Here is a 23,866-nt window from a genome sequence, read left to right on the forward strand (position 1 = left end):
AGTGAGGGGGCACAAGGAGAGGCACAGAAAAAGGGCACAGTGAAGGGGAACAATGAGACGCACAGAGTGGGGGCACAATGAGAGACACAGAGAGGGCACAGTGAGCGGGCACAATGATAAGCACACATAGAGGGCACGGTTAGTGGGCACAATGATAAGCACACAGAGCGGGCACAGTGAGCGGGCACAATGATAAGCACACAGAGCGGGCACAGTGAGCGGGCACAATGATAAGCACACAGAGCGGGCACAGTGAGCGGGCACAATAAGCACACAGAGCGGGCACAGTGAGCGGGCACAATGATAAGCACACAGAGCGGGCACAGTGAGCGGGCACAATGATAAGGACATAGAGCGGGCACAGTGAGCGGGCACAATGATAAGGACATAGAGAGGACACGGTTAGTGGACACAATGATAAGGACATAGAGAGGGCACAGTGAGATCACACAATTTCTAGTGGTAAGATGTGGTTACACCCCTTTAGCACCTGATAGATAAATGCCTGGACTAGTATTGGGATTTGAGCACAGAGTATCGGCAGAGAGCAGGAATAGAATAGCATGCACATAGCTTGGCACAGGAGTGAACACAGAGAGTAGGCACAGATGGTGGGCACACAGAGCATACACATGTCCTAATAAACACTTTTGCTAATTAAAATGAGCAATGTCCTGCTTCCATTGTTATTGTAGATGGAGTAAAAGATGATACTACCTGAGACTGGCACAGAATGGAGGAGTGTGATCTGTAGATGTGGCAGGGGGTCAGAGTTGAGACTAGCACAGGCCCCATTACTGGGAGGCCCCATCAATGGCAGACCCCATCACGGGAAGGCCCCATCAATGGCAGACCCCATCACAGGGAGGCTCCATCACTGGCAGACCCCATCACAGGGAGGCCCCATCACTGGGACACCCAGCATTGTACAGAGCTCACCCATCACTTCCTTATACTAGGGTCACTTCCCCTCTACAGTCTCACTTCTCAGCAGAGACCAGAGCTGATCACACACAGCAAACATGGGGGACACCATCACCTACTCTGAGATGACCTTCACCAATAAACACAACTCCCGAATCTCATCAGGTAAGAAGGATATTGGGGAAGGGGGGAGGGGGTTCTATCTACCAGAACTTTCCTGGACTACAGAACCCTGACCACTCCACATAGGAAGGAGAACTGAGTTCGGTGTCAGGGCAGGAAGGTGAGACATCTGAGCTGCTTTTAATTCTATTCTGTGTCAATTAATTGATCACCTACACAGATATTGATCAGTTCATCGGTGATCAGCAGACAATTTCCAGTAGGAAGTACCATGTGGTCTATATGACCTCCAACATTATGAGGAAAGAGCTCCATAGTAGATGAAAAAGATCAGAAATTAACATTTGGTTCACCATCTGATGTATATAAGACAATAGATCAGACAATGATATCAAGCCAAATGTCCATCAGCCAGGATGGAAGTATCTACAGTCTGCAATAAATACTGTCTGAGCTGTCATTCAGGAAGGTGTCCTGATGTCCATGGGACCTTTGGGAGTGAATACAATGGGGTTTGTTGGTAGAGTGAGATTGTGTTCTCTTGTCAGTTATCTGCTTCCTTTCAAAATTCCTGACACCTTAACAAATGATCTGGGGTGTATAGACCAGCGTTCTGTAAATGGTAATAACTGAGATCACACATCGTCATCATTTCTCTTCCAGCTTCAGATTTACTTATTATCTTCAACAGTTTGTTTTCTTTCCCTTTGTTGATGAGAAAAGTTTCAGATACATAGACATTGTATATTACATACATGATATCTTAGATACATGATATGTAGGACACAGTACATTATATATAGATACATGATATGTAGGACACAGTACATTATATATAGATACATGATATGTAGATACAATACATTATATATAGATACATGATATGTAGGACACAGCAAATGATATATAGATACATTATATCTTAGATACAGCACATTATATATAGATACATGAAATCTTAGATACAGCACATTATATATAGATACAGGATATCTTAGATACAGCACATTATATATAGATACAGGATATCTTAGATACAGCACATTATATATAGATACAATACAGTATATATAGATACATGATATCTTAGATACAGCACATTATATATAGATACAATACAGTATATATAGATACAGGATATCTTAGATACAGCACATTATATATAGATACATGATATCTTAGATACAGCACATTATATATAGATACATGATATCTTAGATACAGCACATTATATATAGATACATGATATCTTAGATACAGCACATTATATATAGATACATTATGTCTTAGATACAGAACTGTGTTCATCAGTTTCAGCTGCTTTTGTGTTAATGAAAGGAATAACAGGTACACTAGATGGGCAACAATGAGATGACCCCCAAAACAGGAATGATTTTACAGGTGGAGGCCACTGACATTTTTCCCTGCTCATATTTTCTGACTGTTTTTCACTCGTTTTGCATTTGGCTCGGGTCAGTGTCACTACTGGTAGCATGAGGCCATACCTGGACCCTACAGAGGTTGCACAGGCAGTCCAACTCCTCCAGGATGGCACATCAATACCTGCCATTGCCAGACGTTGAGTCTCCCAGCACAGTCTCAAGAGCATGGAGGAGATTCCAGGGGACAGGCAGTTCCTCTAGGAGGGCTGGACAGGGCTGTAGAAGGTCCTTAACCCATCAGCAGGACCGGTATCTGCTCCTTTGTGCATGGAGGAACAGGATGAGCCCTGCCAGAGCCCTACAAAATGACCTCCAGCAGGCCACTGGTGTGAATGTCTCTGACCAAACAATCAGAAACAGACTTCATGAGGGTGGCCTGAGGGCCCAACATACAAGACAGGGATGTCCACTCTCTCCTTTGCGGTTTGTAATATCTCTGGAACCCTTACTAGCGATGGCAAGAGTGTAGATGTAACAGAAATTAAGATAGGTGAAGTGGAACATAAAGTAGCAGCTCATGCAGATGATCTGCTCTATATGGAGAACCCCAGATTATCGCTACCAAATTTAGCGAGACTGCTAAACCAATATGCAGCGGTGTATTTAGATTTTGTGCTGCCCTATGCGGAGAGAGCCTGACACCGACCAACACCAGAATGCACCCCCCACGGAGAGATCCTGACACCGACCAACACCAGAATGCACCCACCTTACCCCCCACGGAGAGAGCCTGACACTGGCCAACACCAGACCTCACTCCCCTTTCCCCCCCATGGAGGGAGCCTGACACCAATCAACACCAGACTGCACTACCAACCCCCCCCCGGTGCACAGAGAGAGCCTGACACCAACCAACACCAGAACATGGCCACCCTGCGGAGAGAGCCTGACACCGACCAACACCAGAACGCGCCTCCCCCACGGAGACAGCATGAAACTGACCAACACCAGAGAGCCTTCCACTAACACACACACCCCCCGGCAACAGAGAGAAAGATACTCACCTCCACAGTTCTGGCTATCTCCAGGAAGGACTATCAGGCTCTGCATACACCATCAATCAGCCCACAGCCTCTCTCAGATCCCTCCTGGTCCCCATGCTGGATTTGCCCCTTCTTCCGGGGGGGCAGTAATGCCCCCCTAAAAAGATGTTGCCCTAGGCCAGTGGTCGGCAAGCCGTGGCTCGCGAGCCACATGCGGCTCTTTACACGCTTTAATGTGGCTCTTGTGTGCCGGGCGCCCGCTCCCCTCCCTCCTCTCGGGCGGCAGGGACTCTGCAGTGTGATCCAAAAAAAAAAAAAAACAGCCAGGGCAGCGCGCTCAAATGCAATGATTGGCCAGTCTCGCTGCCACTCACATCCTGATAGCCAGTGATTGGCTGTCAGGATGTGTGTAGGCGGGACAGCGTGACGAACGTGAGAGGAGCTAGGCTCCTCTCACAGTCCGCCCTGAAGACCGGAACGGCGCGGGAACACGGCGAGAGGAACGCGCGGAGCAAAGGTAAGTGAATTGACACAGGGGGGACTTGGCTTACTACTTGGGGGGGGAATAGTACTGTGAGGGATGAATTACTATATGGGGGATGAATTACTATAGGGGGGATGAATTACTATAAAAACTTATTGAAACTAAAAACAGTGTACCATCCTATGTATTTTCAGTTTTAAAAATGTGGCTCTCAAAATAAATTTCAATCGTGGTTTTGGCGAGATTTGGCTCAGTTGAAAAAAAAAGGTTGCCCACCACTGCCCTAGGCAAATGCCTTGTGGTAAATATGTCCCTGCCAATATGGAGAGTTATCAAATCTGAAAATAAACCCCTCAAAGTTGGAGATCTTGAATATTAACCTTTCAAAGGTAGAGAAGCAGGTCCTACAAAAAGAATTCCCATTCTCATGGAGGGAAAGGGAATTAAGTCATTTGGGAATAAATTTAACATCAATAAAGAACCTATACCAGGCAAATTATATCCCACTAATAAATGAAATAAAGGATGAGTTGGGGAGACGTTCAAGGGGAAGGGCCTCCTGGATAGGTTGTATAAATTTGGTAAAGATGGTTATAGTACCAAAAATCTTGTATAAGTTTCACACGTTCCAAGGGCATACACCAAGGTCTTTCTTTGGGATAATAAAAAAATGATACTCAGGTTTATATGGGCAAATAAGAAACCAAGAATTAAATACGAGGTCTTGTGTAATAAAAAGGGGAAAGGGGGGTTAAACCTGCCTAATTATAGAAAATACTATCACTCGGTGACATTATCACAAATTGTAGATTGGACACATAATTCACAAGGGAAATGTTGGGTAAACATGGAAGGTATTTTATGTAAGGCACAATTAGAGAAGATTATTTGGATACCACATAAGCAGGGGCGGACTGACCATTTGGGTACTCGGGCACTGCCCGAGGGCCCGGGGTCAGTTGGGGGCCCCATGAGATGCCCCTGCTACCTTTCATAGGCTTTTTTGGGTGTGGTTTGAGTGTGGGCGAGGACACAAGAGCCCCATGATCCCCTATTGCCCGGGGGCCCCATGAGTTGTCAGTCCGCTCCTGCACATAGGTTTCGTATATTAGATGGAGACAATAGCACTTTGACACGGAAAGTATTAAGAGTATGGGATGCATTGCACAGGCAAATGGGTTGGAAATATAACTCAATATTAATACCTCTGGTGGGAACGGAGTATTTTCCACCAGGAAAGATAATATTTTGGGGAAATGGATTAAAGACAGAAATACAAGTTTAAAGGGTATAGTAGAAAAAGGGAAATTACACACTTTTCAAGATTTAAAAGGAAAAAAATATTTTTCACATTATATTAATGGCGATACTATCAACTAGAACATTTTGTTGCAGTTCTCCCACAACCACTTAGGATGCTGGAGGATGTGTATCCATTTGAAAAAAATGTTAAGTTTAAATACAGTTCAAAAACATGTTATCTCCAGGATCTATAAGATCCTTATTGATATGGAGGGATCTGATCCTCCTCCGCTCTTAGAGAAATGGGTAAAGGAGCTGAGAACAAAATTGAACTAGCAATTCAATTCTGTGCTCTTCTACCTCCTCCCTGTACTGTGCCCCCCTGATCTCAGTATTGTGCCCTCCTGATTCCCCCCCTCGTACTGTGCTCTTCTTCCTCCTCCCCGTACTGTGCCCCCCTAATCCCAGTATTATGCCCTCCTGATTCCCCCTTCGTACTGTGCTCTTCTGCATCCTCCCCCTACTGTGCCCCCCTGATCTTAGTATTGTGCCCTCCTGATTCCCCCCCCCCCCTCATACTTTCCTCTTCTGCATCCTCCCTGTACTGTGCCCCCCTGATCCCAGTATTGTAGCCTCCTGATTCCCCCCTTGTACTGTGCTCTTCCGCCTCCTCCCCGTACTGTGCCCCCCTGATCCCAGCATTGTAGCCTCCTGATTCCCCCCTTGTACTGTGCTCTTCCGCCTCCTCCCCGTACCGTGCCCCTGATCTCAGTATTGTGGCCTCCTGATTCCCCCCCTCGTACTGTGCTTTTCTGCATCCTCCCCGTACTGTGCCCCCCTGATCCCAGTATTGTGCCCTCCTGATTCCCCCCCTCGTACTGGGCTCTTCTGCATCCTCCCCGTACTGTGCCCCCCTGATCCCAGTATTGTGCCCTCCTGATTCCCCCCCGCACTATGCTCTTCTTCCTCCTCCCCGTACTTTGCCCCCCTGATCCTAGTATTGTGCCCTCTTGATTCCCCCTTTATACTGCATCCCTCTGATCCCAGTACTGTACCATCTTGATTCCCCCTCTCGTACTATGCTCTTCTTCCTCCTCCCCATACTTTGCCCACCTGATCCCAGTATTGTGCCCTCCTGATTCCCCCCCGCACTGTGCTCTTCTTCCTCCTCCCCATAGTTTGCCCGCCTGATCTCAGTATTGTGCCCTCCTGATTCCCCCCCCCCCCCCCTTGTACTGCACCCCTCTGATCCCAGTGTTGTGTCCTCCTGATTCCCCCCCTCGTACTGTGCTCTTCTTCCTCCTCCCCATACTTTGCCCGCCTGATCTCAGTACTGTGCCGTCCTGATTTCCCCCTCCCCCCCCGTACTTTGCCCCTCTGATCCCAGTACTGTGCCGTCCTGATTCCCCCCCTCCTACTATGCTCTTCTGCCTCCCCCCGTACTGCGCCCTTTTGCTGTGATTAGTCTCTGATTTATGGCATATTTTCTTATTGTTTAAAATAGTTTTTATTAAAAGTACCAATAAGTATATGTTCAAATCTATCAACCATTTATACTTTCATTCTTGATATTAGGTGTGTAAATTGGGGCAGCCTGGTTGGGGCCCCAGTGCATTATTTTCTCAGGGGCCCATGATGCTATTAAGACGGCTCTGCCTTCAATACTGAAAATCCTCACTATGAGTGCAGTCCACAGAACTGGAGTGTTTCTTCTCCTTTGATCTTACAGTTTTCTTTAATGACCCACTTTTATTAACACAAAGTTCCAGTTCAGCACACGTGGTCTCCCTCGCAGGGGTTTCTCAGCATGTCTCTGCCACAAAAACAAATGTTCTTCAGCCTCTTGGATTGCACTTGCAGCACCACGGATCTGGCCTCAATACCCAGGCCCTTGTCTTCTCCAATCTTCTTTCACAAACTCAATGTACCCACTATGTAGCTCCCAGCTATACTGGCCCCCCCATCTGTCTCCTGTGTGGAGCCCTCCTGACTCCCGGGCAGAGACCTCCTCTGTCCACCATGGCGAAGTCATGAACCATAGTCATGCCTCTAATAAAAGCACTGCCCAATCAGAGTGCTGGGTGTTCTCAAAATCAGGACCCAGGATTGAAGACTTTATCCCTCCCTACAAAGCCTCTGGAGCTGGCAGTTAGTTTGCTGCTTCTGGGGTGCTGTCAGTTTATCCACTGATCATCAATTTTTATCTAGCCATTACGGCTTGTCCTTGGTTTTCTGGATCACTGCGGCTTGCCCTGACCACTGTGAAGTCATGGTGCCCCTCACTTCTCTTTTTGTCTGGTTCAGACTTCCTGAATTCTGTCCCCGGACCCATCTATGATCATCCTTCTACCTGGTCCATCTATACCTCATTTTAGTTGAGTTAACCCATCCAGCGTGTCCATGCTTTCCTGATTCACTGCAGCTTGTCTGCCCACTGTGAAGTCATGCTGCTCCTTATTTCTGTTTGTCTGGTTCTGATCTCCTGACTTCTGTCCCTTGACCCATCTATGATCATCCTCCCACTTTGTTGATCTATATCTCATTGTGGTCATGGTTACCTATTCAGCTATTATACTCTGATGCATCAATACAACAAAACCCGAGTACCTAAACACAGACTGGCCAAACACCAATACTGGAAACAAATTAAAAGAGTGCAGCGCCAGTAAAATAAGTTTACATATACAAGAATGTGATCCAAAAAATAGTTATGCAAAAATCTTTTTTAAACATAAAATGAAAAAAAACAGTCCACATAACATAAAGTTCAAGCAAAGAAATGTGAACATTTCAATCCTCCACCAAATGTGATTCTTCTTCATATAAAGAAAGAGGTCCACCACCACCTCCCTGTGAATTCAAAACTCACCAGAACTGATATCTGCCATTACAACAGCATAAGTGCCCAAATGTCATATCAAAAACCCAGTGTGTAGACGTAGTTGCCCAATAGTTGCATCCACAGGTACTTCTTGGTAGAAACGTGCTATGACAAGATAAGGCTCACCAGAAGCAGACACATCTTTAACAGTGTAACATTTATTAAAAGGAATGGATAAAAACACATGTATAGCCGCTGCCGACCCAGGAATGCGCAGTAACATCAGCACTGAAAGCTCCTCTCAAACATGTTTCGTCCAATAGGACATTAGCAAGGGGTTTTATTTTACTGGCACTGCACTCTTTTAATTTGGATACATTGGCATAGGTTTGTTATACTGCCTTGTATAAAGAGGATATGTAGACATAATGTCCACCAAAAAGCGGTTATTTAAAGGACTAGTGCAGTATATCACAAAATTATGACATTTATTGAATGCACAATCACATAAATATGATTAGAAATCAAGATCAACAGTCTAAACTCACATATCCATCACCTCACCCCAGACAACGTTGTTTGTCCCCCAAATAGTAAAATCAGAAGTCACAGTATGGCCATAAACCAGAAAGTGTAAGAGTCCAAATAGCGACTATAACACTAGTCATCTATCTAGCTATCACTCAGATCCTTATGGGCACCATACTGCCCCGAACTACATCACTGACCTAATATCCAAGTACCGCCCAGCACGCACACTCCGCTCCTCACAAGACCTCCTTCTCTCTCTAGTTCCCTGGTCTCCTCCTCCCATGCCCGCCTCCAGGACTTCTCCAGGGTGTCACTCATCCTCTGGAACTCCCTGCCCCAACCCATCAGATTGTCACCTACTCTCCTCTCCTTTAGGCGCACCCTGAAAACCCATCTCTTCAGGGAAGCCTACCCCACCCCCTGCTAACTTGCCGACCTCCTCCACTCTTCCTACCACTCCATCCCCCACAGCTTTCTCCTCCTGTGCCACCATCCCCTCCCTCCTAGATTGTAAGCTCCAAGGAGCAGGGCCCTCAATCCCCTCATGTTTTGCATTGTATTGGTATTGTTCTGTCACATGTTCTGTCCCCCTTTGTAATGTACAGCGCTGAGCCAACTATTGGTGCTTTATAAATACTGTATAATAATAATAATAGAGGGTAAAGATGTTGAGAGTCATAACAAGTCATTACGCAGCCCGGTATGGCTGTGGATGTAATTAGTGCAGCTGAACTGAACGGTATGGAGACTGGCAGTATGGATCCACAGCGTGGCTTGTCCAATCTTAACACGAAGTTCTACAAATCCCATTCAAGGACAGGCCATCAATGCCTTGTTGCCTGACTGGCAATCAGATGGTCTTGTGCACATGGAGACGATTATCAAGAGCAGGTTTATATTGGGAAACTAAAAGTCAGCTAATGACACAGGCAAAGCAGCACAGATAATACGTCCACACAGAGCGTCAGCGGCAATATATATGGTAGTAAGTATAGGCAGTTCAACACAAGCCTCCAGCCCCGGAATACCAGCAGGATAAAGAATGGTCTTTTGGTGAATGTAAAAGGCTTTCTTGCTCACTGGTTCACTATGTGTCATCCATAGTACTTGTGCTTACCCTCTCGTCAGAAGAGTATTTCCTACCGTGATATCTGCCAAACCGATGATTGAAATATCATCTCATGGGTCTTCTCTGCCACTGCCTGTTGTAATTGCCATTATGTCCTTCATTAGAGCTGCTAACTGTTTCCACAGGCCGTAGTCTTGGCCTTCCATCATAGGCTGGGATCTACCATGGGATCGTGGCCATACGTGTCATCACTGATGTGTGACGTGAACGTGTTTTGCCGATAGGCGTATCTCAATCAGCTATGTCAGGACCCTGGTGTGAGCTGCCTCATATCACCAGACATAGTGAGGATATATTTCTTGTTTTTGTTTGACTCCCCAATACTGGAAACTTTTCATGAGTTTTAGTTACTCATATGATCACAGTGACAAACTGTTAACATTCTTATATGTTTTATTATTTCATCCACTAAAGCATCAAAAGTAAATAGTAATAGTAAAGTGCATTCAATTCAGTTACAAATATTTAATCTCTTTCCATTATAAATTTCTGCACCAAGACTGTAATTACTCAGCCTCAATTACCCATCAGAACCATTACATTTATAATATGGATCCAAAACCACATAATTTTAAACTTTTGTTGATTGTCTTGCTCGTGGCCCAGTCAGCACCCTTCCCCCACGAGACTGATACACAGGTACATCGATGATATGTTCATGATATGGGATGGTGACCAAAATCAATTGGAGGAATTAATTTTATGCTATAACAAACACATTCAATCTTGGAAATGCATAGAGAGGGCAGAACCCTCAGAACCCTTAAAATGCCCAACTTTCTTCAGAGCTTATAACAGTAATGAAGTCTGACACTCTCAAGATGTAGAACTTTTAAATAGTCATAGCTGAGCAGAGCCAAGGACACCAATGAGTGAGGAAGGATCTTCCAGACACCGGGGGGGGGAGGGTGGGTGAAATGGTGAAAAAAACATGACTAAGCAACAAGTCAGCCAATAGCGTATAATCAGAGGAAGGCCATGAACCAGGCAGGCAGTGAGGATACAAGGTCAACAAGGCAAGGGACACTAGATAGGGATGCTGAGGGGTATATCTGATTAATGAAGAACAAGTGCAGAGCTCATTAAGGCAAAGGAACAATGAATAGTTGCTGGGAAAGATAGACATTGTAGTGTTAGGGTAACAGACGCATGGACAACACTTCTCTTGAGTCACAACACACAGTGAATCTCCATCACCCGGTCAACCAGATCCAGAGCTCTCGGCATTCATGGTCACCACAGTCACTTGAATATTATTTTGAGTCATTTTAAATTGTAAAATATACTTAATACAAACAGTATGATGCGTACGCAGCTCTACCCCCCTGGGGGCAGCAGATAATATCTGGTTCTTTCCCAGTGCAGAGGACACCAGTCACCCAAGCAACATGCACTGTGGCTCCAATAAACAGTCTAGGGGTTGTCTATGTGTAGTTTATTGCTTGCAGAACCTGTAATAGGAGGGGGATTAGGGCATGGGATATTCCTAAACAAAGAACAAACATAATTTAGAGGATGATCTTATCAAGCAAACATGAACAATGAACAGTCTATTCTCTCACAGCTGAAGGCCATGGGGCACGTCTCTTGGGCATCTGGTTGCTTTGCACTAATGCACAACTGCTGGTACCCAGTGCAATCTCCAGAACACTACACAGTCACAGGGATCAGTTTAGGGTCTTTACTCACAAGTCTCCAAGATAGCTGCCACTTTACAGCCTCCTCCGGACACAATCCAGTGAATGAGGCAGTCCTTCTCCAGACCAGAGACCTTGATGAAGTCCTGCAATCACTTCCATGTCCCAGCCCTGCACCTACTGAGACCTTACAGAACTGCAACCCAGTCCATAGGCTGCCTCTAGGAAAATAGCCCCCTGAAGCTGGAAATTCCCTTTACTGTGGAAAGACAATCTTTTCAGGGCTCCAGACTATTTACACTCCCTCTCCCACTCCCAACTCGTACACTCCCTCATCACCTCACGCCTGGAATTGCAATTCCCTTCTCACTGGCCTACCCAAACGAACGCTATCCCCACTCCAGTAGATCCTAAACTCAGTGGCTAGACTCATCCACCTCACCAACCTCTCCACATCTGCCTCCCCCCCTCTGCCAATCCCTTCACTGGCTCCCGATTGCCCAACGCATCAAATTCAAACTGCTAACTCTAACCTACAAAGCCATTCACAACGCCGCCCCAAACTACATAACTGACCTGATACCCAAATACTACCCTACCCGTGCCCTCCGCTCCTCACAAGACCTCCTACTCTCTAGCTCCCTGGTCTCCTCCTCCCATGCCCGATTGCAGGACTTCTCCAGGACTTCCCCCATCCTCTGGAACTCCCTACCCCAATCCATCAGACTGTCACCTACCCTTTTCACCTTCAGGCGCACCCTGAAAACTCTCCTCTTCAGGGAAGCCTACCCCAACCTCACCTAACACCCGATCTTACCTAACAACTAACCTCCTCTACTCCTCCCACCTGTCACGATCTGGGTCAGGTTCAGAGACCAGTTGCTACAGCAGTTGTAAGGCTTACCTGAAACCAGCAGGATTGGTACACCAGTGGCCCACCCTGGGAATGACGCAGGCTCACCTGAGGTGCGGGGTCTAAGCATCCACCGGTCTTCCCCAGAGCTCCTAATGGTGGAGATGGATTTGGCTGCGTGTGAACGCGTAGGCTGGAAACCAAAAGCGGATCAAACAGTTCAGGGATCAAACAGAAGCGGAGTCAGTCACAAGCCAAGGGTCGGTCACCAATGGTAGTAGATAGGATGAGGCAGAATCGTAGTCAGTAGCAAGCCAAAGGTCGGTAACGTAGATGAAGACAGCAGCAGGAACAGTAAGCGGGATATTGGCTGGTAAGGCACAATAATCTGGCAACCAGGAAGTGCAGAGACATGGCTTTTATAGGAAGTTCATGGGAGGAGCAAGGAGTTCAAGGTTCAAGACAAAACAGGGCAAAGGCAGGATCATCCAACAAATTGTCAAGGGAGCTGTCCAGCATTCCAGGTGGCTCAGTGAGAAGAAACACTGTCTCTCACTGCAGAAGGCCCAGGTTCGATTCCAGGCTCTGACACCACCACTCCATCCCCCCCAGCCATCTCCTCCTGTACCACTATCCCCTCCCTCCTAGATTGTAAGCTCAAAAGAGCAGGGCCCTCGATCCCCTCATGTACTGTTACTGTCTTGTCTCATGTTCTGTCCCCCCTGCTATTGTACAGCGCTGAGCAAACCCTTTGGCGCTATATAAATACTGTATAATAATAATTTATCAGCTTCCCAACCACCATTTGGGCATACCTCCCCAGGCATTGGCTAGGCTCTGATCAATATTCAGGATGGGTTTTTTTTAATTCTCCCTCCCTAAGCTCTAGAAGCATCTTCTAGAAGCAGAATGAAGCAATCAAATTCCCAGCCTGTGAAACCCTGAACAGACCAGGCCAAACAATCTCTGTTTCCTTGATTTTTGAAGGAGCCCAAAAACTAAATTTACCTAACAGCCTGATGAGGATGGAGCTACATGTAATAAATATATACTATGGTTGGAGGATCCTTCCTGCTGCAGCTGAGAATCCAATGAGCAGGTGAGTCTATGAAATAAGACTTGTTACCTCCTAATGGCTGCTGACATCGTGTAGTTTAGTTTCTAGGTGGGGGGAGATGAGTGAATGATCTGTAAATATGAAATTAGTTCCCGTCTTCTGTATCCTTTCAGGCTTTGCACAGAACGAAGACGTGACCACATATGCAGCTGTGAAGAACAAGTCAGAAGGAAAGAAGAAGACAAAATCTAACACAAAATCGAACCTGACCCAACAAGGTGAAGCCTCCATTCTTGTGTTCTCTACGTGATGCTGGTTCACTCATTCCCTAAGCATTCTTGTAGAATATGTCAGATGCAACACATAATATCAGCAGATGTATAAGGCTATGGAGCACTGTATATGTTGTCAGGTTCCTCAAGAAGAGGGACTTAGAGGAACTCTGGTCTTTGTGAGCTCTCACGCACATGTGGTTACACACTTCTATCTGGGAACTGTTCAATTTAGTAGCTCAATAATTATCTGACCTACAGGCATTGATGTTTGATAGTTCTTCAACAGAGTTTTCCCATCCTTGGTACAGGGGTGTCATACTGCGCCAAGTCAAAGCTGGAAAAACACAAATTATCTGGATTTATAAAACCTCCAACTCTCCTGGGTCTGCTAATTTGTGTACCCATCTTCAGGTTCTTTAACTGCTGAAAACTGGATTGAAATGAAAACTAAAGAGAGCAAATTATAGATGTCTCTTCAGGGCCTGGACAAGGGGTGGGCAGTTGTGGAAACTGCCCTGGGTGCAGCAGTAGAGGGGACACCCTCACCACACGCATGATCCAGATCAGTGGCAGTGGGATTAACCACTTGCCGTCCACCTGCTGTTTATAAACGGCAGGGCAGTGGCACTCCAGGGGCGGGTTGCCGTTCATAAACAGCACCCGCCTTTTCTAGCTGTGCGCGCTCCCTGGGATCCAGATCCCAAGGTGCCCTGGGATCCGGTGCTGGTGATCCAGTGCCCGCTGTGTCCTCCGGACAGAGTGAAACACTAATCGTCGAATGGGAGGTCCCGATCATGTGACCGATAAGAGGTCCCGATCATGTGATCACTGATTGGCAAATCAGTGATCACATGCAAAGTAGTAAGCAAGATGTCACTTGTGACATCATTGCTTACTACGTGTGAAATCTGTGAATGATCACAGAGGTCACATGGTACAGGGCCACTCACAACAGCCTTGTACCATGTGACAAGCTGTGACCAATCACAGCTCACTCAGTATTTCTCAATGACTGCAAGAATGCAGACAGAGAGAAAGAGAAATTATTGCTTTTACATCCTATATGGGTGTAAAAGCAATCACTGTAAAAAAAAAAAAAATCTTCATCACCCCCCACAAGTAGTACAGGGTCACCATGGTGACACTGTACTGCTAGGGTGACAGTATGTAAAAAAAAAAACAAAAAAAAACAAATAATAATATAAAAATTAAAATAAAATGTTTAAAAATTATAATTTTTGGTTATAAACTAATTTGGCTTTTTTTTTTTTACTAAAAATATAACAGAATACATTTTGGTCAAGATTTATGATGAAAGATTATTTATTTGCAAAATTTTATAAGAAAAACAATTTTTTTAAAAAATTTTGGACTTTTTCATTTATATAGCAAAAAAAAATTAAAATCCCAGCGGTGAATAAATACCACCAAAATAAAGCTTTATCTGTCTCAAACAAATGCTAAAAAATTCATATGGGTACAGTGTTGCATGACCGCGCAATTGTCATTCAAAGTGTGATAGCACTGAAAGCTGAAAATTGGCCTGGGCAGGAAGGGGGGGGGAGTATCCGGACTGGAAGGGGGGGAAGTGTCCGGACTGGAAGGGGGGGAAGTGTCCGGACTGGAAGGGGGGGAAGTGTCCGGACTGGAAGGGGGGGAAAGTGTCCGGACTGGAAGGGGGGGAAAGTGTCCGGACTGGAAGGGGGGGAAAGTGTCCGGACTGGAAGGGGGGGAAGTGTCCGGACATGAAGTGGTTAAGGTTTGCTGTAATAGCTACTGATGTCACAAACACACCCTGCACATATTATTAAGACAACAAATAGGTGCAGGTCTACGCCAGGCATTAGCAGTGGGGGAGGGAGTCACAGTTCTGCATCCTTGTCCTGGGTGCTGGATGAACCTGTCCTGGTACCGGGTCTCTTGGATGACATCCTTTTGAAAGTACTGGTTCCTGGACCCTCCAACACCGATGCCAGGGTCATACATGGTGAGACAGCAGTGTGGTCAGTAAGCAGGCTGGGGTTGATATCAAGTATGCTGGGCTTTATTCTTGCTCATGGTGTCATGTACCTTGGTTGGATGCCTAGTTAACGAAAGGGTTTCTCTTACGGCTCTGGTCCGAGTGCCCTGGAATGTGGTGACAGAGGTACAAGGCACAGAGAAGCGCGGGTTCTGGTCGCTTTATTGCAGGTGAATGCCATGGCCAGGGAGTAAGTCAAGGTGAGCCAGGGTCCTACATGGTGAGACAGCAGTGTGGTCAGTAAGCAGGCTGGGGTCGGTATCATGAATGCTTGGTTTTATTCTTGCTCATGGTGCCACATGCCTTGGTTGGAGGCCGAATTGACGAGACGGCTTCCCTTGTGATGACAGAAGTATAAGGCTCAAAGAAGCATGGGTGCCAGTAGCTAGATTGCAGGTGAATGCCACAGACAGGGATGTAGTCAAGGTGAGGCAGGGTCATACACGGTGAGACAGCAGCATGGTCAGTAAGCAGGGCGTGGTTGGTACCAGGGAAGCAGGCAGAGCAAAGTCCAGTAGCAAGGCAAGGTCAGTACCAGGAGATCAGGCAGAGAATAGTCAGATGCAAGTCAAGGTCATAATCCAGATTCCACAGAGCAAGGTCAGGAACAGAAGGTCAGTCAGCAAAAGCAGCAACACGGGAGCTGAGGAGCTTCCAGCCATTAGAACTCAGCAGGATCTCCTTTAAATAGGCAGCTTGGTGCCAATGTTGGGAGGACGATCCCACCGATGCACAAATGCACCTACATCTCAGTGCACGCTGGATATTATCCTGAGCTCGTCTGTGTGCTGGTACATGTGCATTAGCTGCACAGGAATGAGCGTTAGCTGCATTAGTCTCCTGACTCATGGATTGATGTTCTCCAGACAACAAAGACTTACCTGGGTTCTGGAATTCCTCACCACACCAACACTGATATTCTTTATCCAAGACCCCAGAGAAAAATCTATCAATAACGAGAAGTGTGTCTGTCTGTAGTATAAAACTCACCCCTCCAGTCTGTTCAACCACAATATCAAAGCAAAGGTCCAAGAGGAGAAGATCTGAGATGTGTTGTGTTCTCTGCTCCAGCTCTTTGCTTTGATGTGATGTATGCAAAGAATGAGAAGTGAAGGTCTTTATACTACAGGCCAGGGGCGGACTGACCATTCGAGCACTCGGGCACTGCCCGAGGGCCCAGGGGCAGTAGGGGGCCCCATGAGCTATCACTCCACCTCTGCTATAGGCAGACTATTTATGGCCCTAATGGCCCAATGACTAAGACAGAAATGGGTTGTAATATGGTAATAAAGCAATGATGGAACTACCAAGGTCACAAAGGTCACACTGGGCCTTGGCATTCTGCCACCATGGGGGGTTGACCCAAGACGGCAGAAGGGGTCTCGCTGTGGGACCGTAAGCCTGGTTCACACTATAACCCGCATGTGAATTGCACAGGAACTGCATGACATTTCTGTGCAATTCACCCGCGTTTCAGTGTGGTGCAATTTGAGACCATTCATTTTGAATAGGCTCAAATCGCACCATTTCACAGGTACCGTTTTTGGAGCCTTTTTTGGATTGTTTGTTCATTTTGTACTATGTGATCAGATGTGATCAGGTGCAATCCCAGTGTAGGCAAACCGCACTACATTTCTATCCATCTGGGGTGTGGTTAACCTTGTATGGACTCCCACAGTGGTTTGCAAACACAGCGCCATTGCAATGCGGTGCGAGAAACGCACAGAAATACTGCATTTCCTGCACCACATATGTGGGCACCTAGGATAAGGCTCGGTTCACACTGCCGTGACCTCAAAGTCATGTGACTTGCTTGCAATTTCCTTGTGACTTTTGTGATATAGCTTTGCAGTCTATGGCGCTCGAATTGCACTAAAGTCACAGAAAAATAGTGCAGGAATGTTTTTTTGAGCCGCATTGATTTCGAATGCACCAATTAGATGAATGTGTTTTGACTTGTTGTGCAACTTTATGAGTGTTAAGGGCCCTGGGATCAGTGGGAAAGACCCCAGGCTAGGAGAGAAGGGCCCCAGGTCCAGAGGAAAGGGCCCTGGAACCAATATAAAGGGCCTGGGACAGGAGGAAAGGACCCTGGGACTGGAGGAAAGAGCCCTGGGACCAACAGAAAGGGCTCAGGATTGGAGGAAAGAGCCCTGGGACTGGAGGAAAGAGCCCTGGGACTGGAGGAAAGGGCCCTGAGGCTGGAGGAAAGAGCCCTGAGACCAATAGAAAGGGCCCAGGACTGGAGGAAAGGGCCCTGGAATTGTAGGAAAGAGTTCTGGGACCAATAGAAAGCATCTGGGACTGGAGGAAAGTGCATTTTTCTTGCACCAGGTTCCTGGAGGTTCTAGTTACGCCTCTATAAAAGATTTTGGCTGCAATGTACCTGAGTAGCTGGTTGTGCTGTATATTCCTGTCATCAGAGGTTTCTATTATGTTCTCTGGAAGGCTTCTGGTGGTGTAGTTATAAAGGCTGAGATGCCCAACTTCATCCAGATTACTATTTTTTTGGTTGGGAAGGAGTCAGAGAGCCCAACTTTTATAGTCTTCTCTGTTTTTGCTGGGGACATTTTTTCTGACTCCCTGTAAGGACAGGAATTGATTGAAAAACCTCCCACTGGGAACATGGACAACAACAAAACCCATTTTTAGTAGAGCAGCGAAGGGGGGAAATGTCTGACTATACGCCTATGGCTCTTGGTGCCTTCCTGTCACAAGTGAGATCTCCACAAAGACATCACAGGAAGTAATCAAAAAATCTTCTCCACTTTAAACCAAAGTCAAAGAAAATGAAATAGTGTGAAAGCCAACAAATTCATCCGTAGATTTTTCTCACCCCAGTATGGGTAGAATATCTAATGGTGTGAACATAGAGCTCCTGGTGGAAATTTTCCTCTTCAAATATTTTATTGTAGAAACCATCAGCGTACAGATTGTAACAGAGCTTTCAAAAAAGGGCAATTTTGTTACATTTTGTTGCCATGAAATCTGCCCCATGTTGTCAGGTTACAATATATCCCCCCCATGTTGTCATGTTACAATGTATCCCCCATGTTGTGATGTTACAATGTATCCCCCCCCCCCCCATGTTGTGATGTTACAATGTATCCCCCCATGTTGTCATGTTACAATGTATCCCCCATGTTGTCATGTTACAATGTATCCCCCCCCATGTTGTGATGTTACAATATATCCCCCCCCCCATGTTGTCATGTTACAATGTATCCCCCATGTTGTCATGTTACAATGTATCCCCCCCATGTTGTGATGTTACAATGTATCCCCCCATGTTGTCATGTTACAATGTATCCCCCCATGTTGTCATGTTACAATGTATCTATCGGGATTGGATGTGATAGACCGACACAAAGTGGCACATAATTGTGAAGTGGAAGGAAAATGAGAAATGGTTTTCAACATGTTTTACAAATAAATCTGTAAAACCATGGCGTGCATTTGTATTCAGCCCCCTTTACTCTGATACCCCTAACTAAAATCTAGTGGAACCAATTGCCTTCAGAAGTCACCTAATTAGTAAATAGAATCCCCCTGTGTGTCATGTGATCTCAGTATAAATCCAGCTGTTCTGTGAAGCCCTCAGAGGTTTGTTAGAGAACATTAGTAAAAACAAAAAGCATCATGAAGGCCAAAGAACACACCAGACAGGTCAAGGATAAAGTTGTGGAGATGTTTAGCCGCTTGCCCACCACCCTATAGCAAAAATACTGTTACAGGGTGTCAGGGCTGCTGAAAATCATGTATACATACGTGATTTTCATTTCCGGATAGAGAATGCGCGCACGTGTGCCACCCTACCTGCACCACCATTGGCGGCTGGGGATGTCAATCACTGGGTCCCGGGCCAGAAACTCCTCGGCTATTGTCGGGGAAAGCCGATAGGGGAGAGACCTGTGTGTAAATAGCATAGGTCTATCCCCTGTCAGCAAGGACATGCTGCTTTGTATCTCTCTGCACAGCATGTCTCCCTAGTAACACAGCACACAGTTAACCCTTTGATTGCCCTAGATGCTAACCCCTTCCTGTCCAGCGCCATTAGTACAGTGTCAGTGCTTTGTATTAGCACCAATCACTGTATATTAAATGGTTTTACTGTATAAGCAATATCTCAGCAAATGATAGCTATTAAGACACTCCTGAGTTCCCTGTCAGCTCCCTGTCATACAGGCAAGGTGAGGCACCCAAAGCTCCAAGGTGCCCTACTCAGAGTGAATGATAACACATCTTATTGCAAAAGACAAATGCAACAGGAAAATTAAAATGTAGAAGAGGAAAGCTGGGAGAAGGAAGAGAAAAATAAGAGAATGGGGAGAATGGGAAGTGAATGTTTGGAGTCTCTCACAGGCAAACAACACCTCAACAGGCAAGAGAAGCATGCAGACTCCTCTTGGAGCAGCTAGGGTTCCACCAAGGATTGATCAAAGTTGGGTGGCAGGTAATGTTCTACCCATGGTTGCCAGAATTTCAGGTGTTTTGGGACAAGATCCAGCAATGTAGCCTCAATGTTGCTGTGTCTCATGCATTGAGTTACTCTATATTTCACCTCAAGGATGCACAAGGTGGATTTTTTCCAAGATCTAGCAATGGTCCGATTAGTAGCAGTGGGAGGAGTTTGAATTGTGCAGACTTCAGATCTTGGGGATGATTGCTGAGTAGAGCTGTGGCCGGATCAGGTGGAATTTGGGTGTCCAATAGGAACGAAAGCCTACCAAATACTTCAGTCCAAAATAAGGAGACTTCTGGACAGGCCTACCATACAGTGTATGCATATGGGCTCCTTCGTCAGGGCGACCCCTAAAACAGTTTGAAGGGTATGAAGGCAATATTTTAGGTATTCTGGCTGGAACTAAGTACCATCTGCTTAATACTTTATTATTATTATTACATGGAGTTTATATAGCGCCAAAGGGTTTGCCCAGCGCTGTACAATAGGGGGGGGGACAATACATGGCACAATACAACAATAACAAACAACGTACGAGGGGTAAGAGGGCCCTACTGTTTCAAGCTTACAATCTAGGAGGGAGGGGGTAAAGGTACAGGAGGAAGTGGCTGTGGGGGATGGAGTGGTAGGAGGAATGAAGGAGAGCGGCTGTTAGGTGAGGGTGGGGTAGGCTTCCCTGCAGAGGTGCGTTTTCAGGGAGCGCCTGAAGGTGAGGAGGGAAGGTGACAGTCTGATGGATTGGGGTAGTGAGTTCCAGAGGATGGGGGAGGACCTGGAGAAGTATTGCAATCGTGCGTAAGAAGGAGGAGACCAGGGAGCAGGATAGAAGGAGGTCCTGTGAGGAGCGAAGGGTACGGGTAGGGTGGTACTTGGGGATCAGGTTGGTGAGGTAGGTAGGGGCAGTGTTGTGAATGGCTTTGTAGGTCAGAGTTAGAAGTTTGAATTCGATGCGTTGGGCAATAGGGAGCCAGTGGAGGGATTGGCAGAGGGGGGTGACACCAGTGGAGGGAGAGGCAGAGAGGGGTGGCAGAGGTGGAGCGGCTGGTGAGGTGGATGAGTCTATCCGCTGAGTTCAGGATGGTCTGAAGCGGGGAGAGCTTGCACTGGGGTAGGCCGGTGAGGAGGGAGTTACAGTAGTCAAGGCGTGAGATAATCAGGGAGTGTACGAGTAGTTTAGTGGAGTCTGGGGTAACGAAGGAGCGTATCTTGGCGATGTTGCGGAGGTGGAGCCTGCATGTGTTTGTAAGTGATTTGACATGAGGTTGGAAGGAGAGATTTGAGTCAAGAATGACGCCAAAGACTTTGGCTTGCGAGGCGGGATTGATGGTGGTGTTGTTGGTAGTGATGGATAGGATGGGGGGGGGCAGGGGGAAAGACGAGGAGCTCGGTTTTGGAAAGGTTAATCTTGAGGAAATGGAGCGACATCCAGTCTGAGATGTTGTTTAGGAGGTGAGTGATGCGGGCGGAGACTGTGGGGGTGAGGTGAGGGGTGGAGAGGTAAATTTGAGTGTCATCAGCATAGAGGTGGTAGTTGAAGCCATGGAATTGTATGAGTTTTCCAAGGGAGGAGGTATAGATGGAGAAGAAAAGGGGTCCAAGGACAGAGCCCTGGGGGACCCCAACAGAGAGGGGAAGGGAAGGGGAGGTGGCACCGTTGTAGGAAACGCTGAAGGAGCGTCGGGATAGGTAAGAGGAGAACCAGGAGAGAGCAGTGTCTCTGATGCCAAGGGAGTGCAGTTTATTAAGGAGGAGGGGGTGGTCAACTGTGTCAAAGGCCGCGGAGAGGTCCAGGAGAAGGAGGACAAAGTAGTCGCCCTTGGCTTTGGCGGTTAGCAGGTCGTTGGTGATTTGAGTAGGGCGGTTTCAGTGGAGTGTAGGGGACGGAAGCCGGACTGTAGTGGATCAAGGAGGTTGTTGTCAGTTAGGTGGGAGCTTAGGCGATCGTAGACTAAGCGCTCAAGGAGCTTGGAGGTGAGTGGCAGCAGGGAGATGGGTCTGAGGTTGTTTGGGTCAGTGGGGTCCAGGGAGGGCTTTTTGAGTATGGGGGTGATGTGCGCATGCTTTAGGGGGGAGGGGAATACGCCTTTATAATTCATTTCTGGTGCTAATGTATTATAGTAACTGTAGATGATTTTGTAGATTTCCAGAATTTGGACCAGTTCTCAGGCTCTAGCAGGGTGTCAATGTCAGCTGCCCAGCGGGAGGCATAAGCTGGCGGTGCCAAATTTAGGATGGAAATCAAATGGGCATATATCTTATTGTATTATCTCTCTGGGCCGAGATCAGGCCGGGCACCCTGGGGTCAGAGGATCAGGGAAATCTAACATTTTGTAAAAACAACATAATGGCCTTCTGATCCATTTCTTCGTCACATTGTCTACTCTTAACCCTACATTTCAAATTTCATCAGCCAGGCCAATAAACGACCTTCCAGGCAGATACTGCTAACAACTAAGCCAGCTGCTGCCCCGACTGTTGGGCACTGGTAGAGATGGAGGAAATGGGCACTGTTGGGTGGAGACACTTTGGGGTTCATCACTTGGTGGTTGTTGAGGTAGCTGAACCTTTGGAGCTGTAATTTCCAATGACCCAACAGAAAGGAGATGTTCAACATTTGAGCTATTTTGTGCCGGTTTGGGTTATACGATCGCTGTGTGTGTGATATCTCCAATGGTTCCTCATTGTGTGTTGGTATCTCAGTCTCTCCACAGCCAGATGCCCCCTCAGTCACATACGCCTTGGTGAACAAACAGAAGAAGGAAGCAGACAAGAACAAGAAACCTGTGAAGACGGAGGAAGGTAGAGCTTCCATAGAATGAGAAACAGTACCATCAAATGAAGGTTGAGGGCTGAACACCTCCAACCGCACAACATTCACCTTCTTCTGGTGTCACGCCAGGCAAAGCATTCCTTCTTTGTAGAGACTGGAGGATTGTAGCCTCTATCATTGCCATCTTTGGGAAAATGTCCCCTCATTTCCTGTCTGACATACACAACAGGAAGTGAGAGGACATCTCTACAAAGTGAGAGAATTCCTCAGACATTTGTCACCAGGACAGGTGTCCTCACTGGAAGATGAAGGTGTGCATAAAAGAAACATTTGTTTTGTTTTTGGGATTTGTTTCGTATATATTGACATTTGAAATTCGAACTTTCCGAAGTGGCTATATTTGTTCTATGATTTTCTATGTTAAGTTATTCTATTTTTTCTATTATATTCTTTTATTTTATATTCTATTCTTTTATATTCTATTATATTCAAAGTTATTCTATTTTTTCAATTCTATTCTTTTATATTCTAATCTAGTCTTTTATATTTTATTCTGTGCTATTCTATTTTTTCTATTCTGTTCTTTTATTTTCTATGTTGTTATTTTCTATTCTGTTCTAAGCTATTCTATTTTTCTTCTATTCTATTATTTTATTTTCTATCCTATTTTCTATTCTATTTTAGGCTATTCTATTATTTTATTTTATATTCTTTTATTTTATATTCTATTCTATTTTTTGTATTCTATTCTAAGATATTCTATTCTGTTCTAAAGCTATTCTATTTTTTTCTATTCTATTCTTTTCTATTGTATTCTATTTTATTATTACATTTTGTATGCTATCCCATTCCTTTATATGTCATTCTTTTATATGCTCTTCTTTTATATTCTATTCTGTTTTATTCCATTCTATTCTATTCTGTTTGTGCTGAAGATAGCACTGGACTGGCTGGAACAGTCGCTGGTTGAGCGGGTGGGTAGGGAGATGTCCCTCCAGTCGGTTGTGCCTAATGGTGGATACTGGCGGTATACCCTCTTAAGGATTGGGCTGCTGCCTTTCTGGTTCGGCCTTAAGACCATTTCCACACATAGACTTGGAATAACAGGTAAGA

The 23,866-nt window shown here is 46.0% G+C and overlaps 1 protein-coding gene across 1 annotated transcript in view; it reads left to right on the forward strand.

Annotated features, from left to right (window-relative positions):
• Positions 1–988: 988 nt before the first annotated feature.
• Positions 989–23,866, forward strand: part of LOC149442000 (uncharacterized) — a 31,368-nt gene continuing 8,490 nt past the window's right edge. Inside the window, exons 1-3 of the mRNA XM_089656649.1 lie at positions 989–1,089; positions 13,400–13,504; positions 22,684–22,782. Coding sequence (XP_089512775.1) covers positions 1,023–1,089; positions 13,400–13,504; positions 22,684–22,782 — 271 coding nt within the window. The 5' untranslated portion in view covers positions 989–1,022. The remainder of the gene's footprint in view (positions 1,090–13,399; positions 13,505–22,683; positions 22,783–23,866) is intronic.

This window comes from Staurois parvus, unplaced genomic scaffold (assembly GCF_062004578.1).
Source record: "Staurois parvus isolate SC_StPar_1 unplaced genomic scaffold, SC_StPar_1.0 ptg000926l, whole genome shotgun sequence".
Lineage (NCBI taxonomy): Eukaryota > Metazoa > Chordata > Amphibia > Anura > Ranidae > Staurois > Staurois parvus.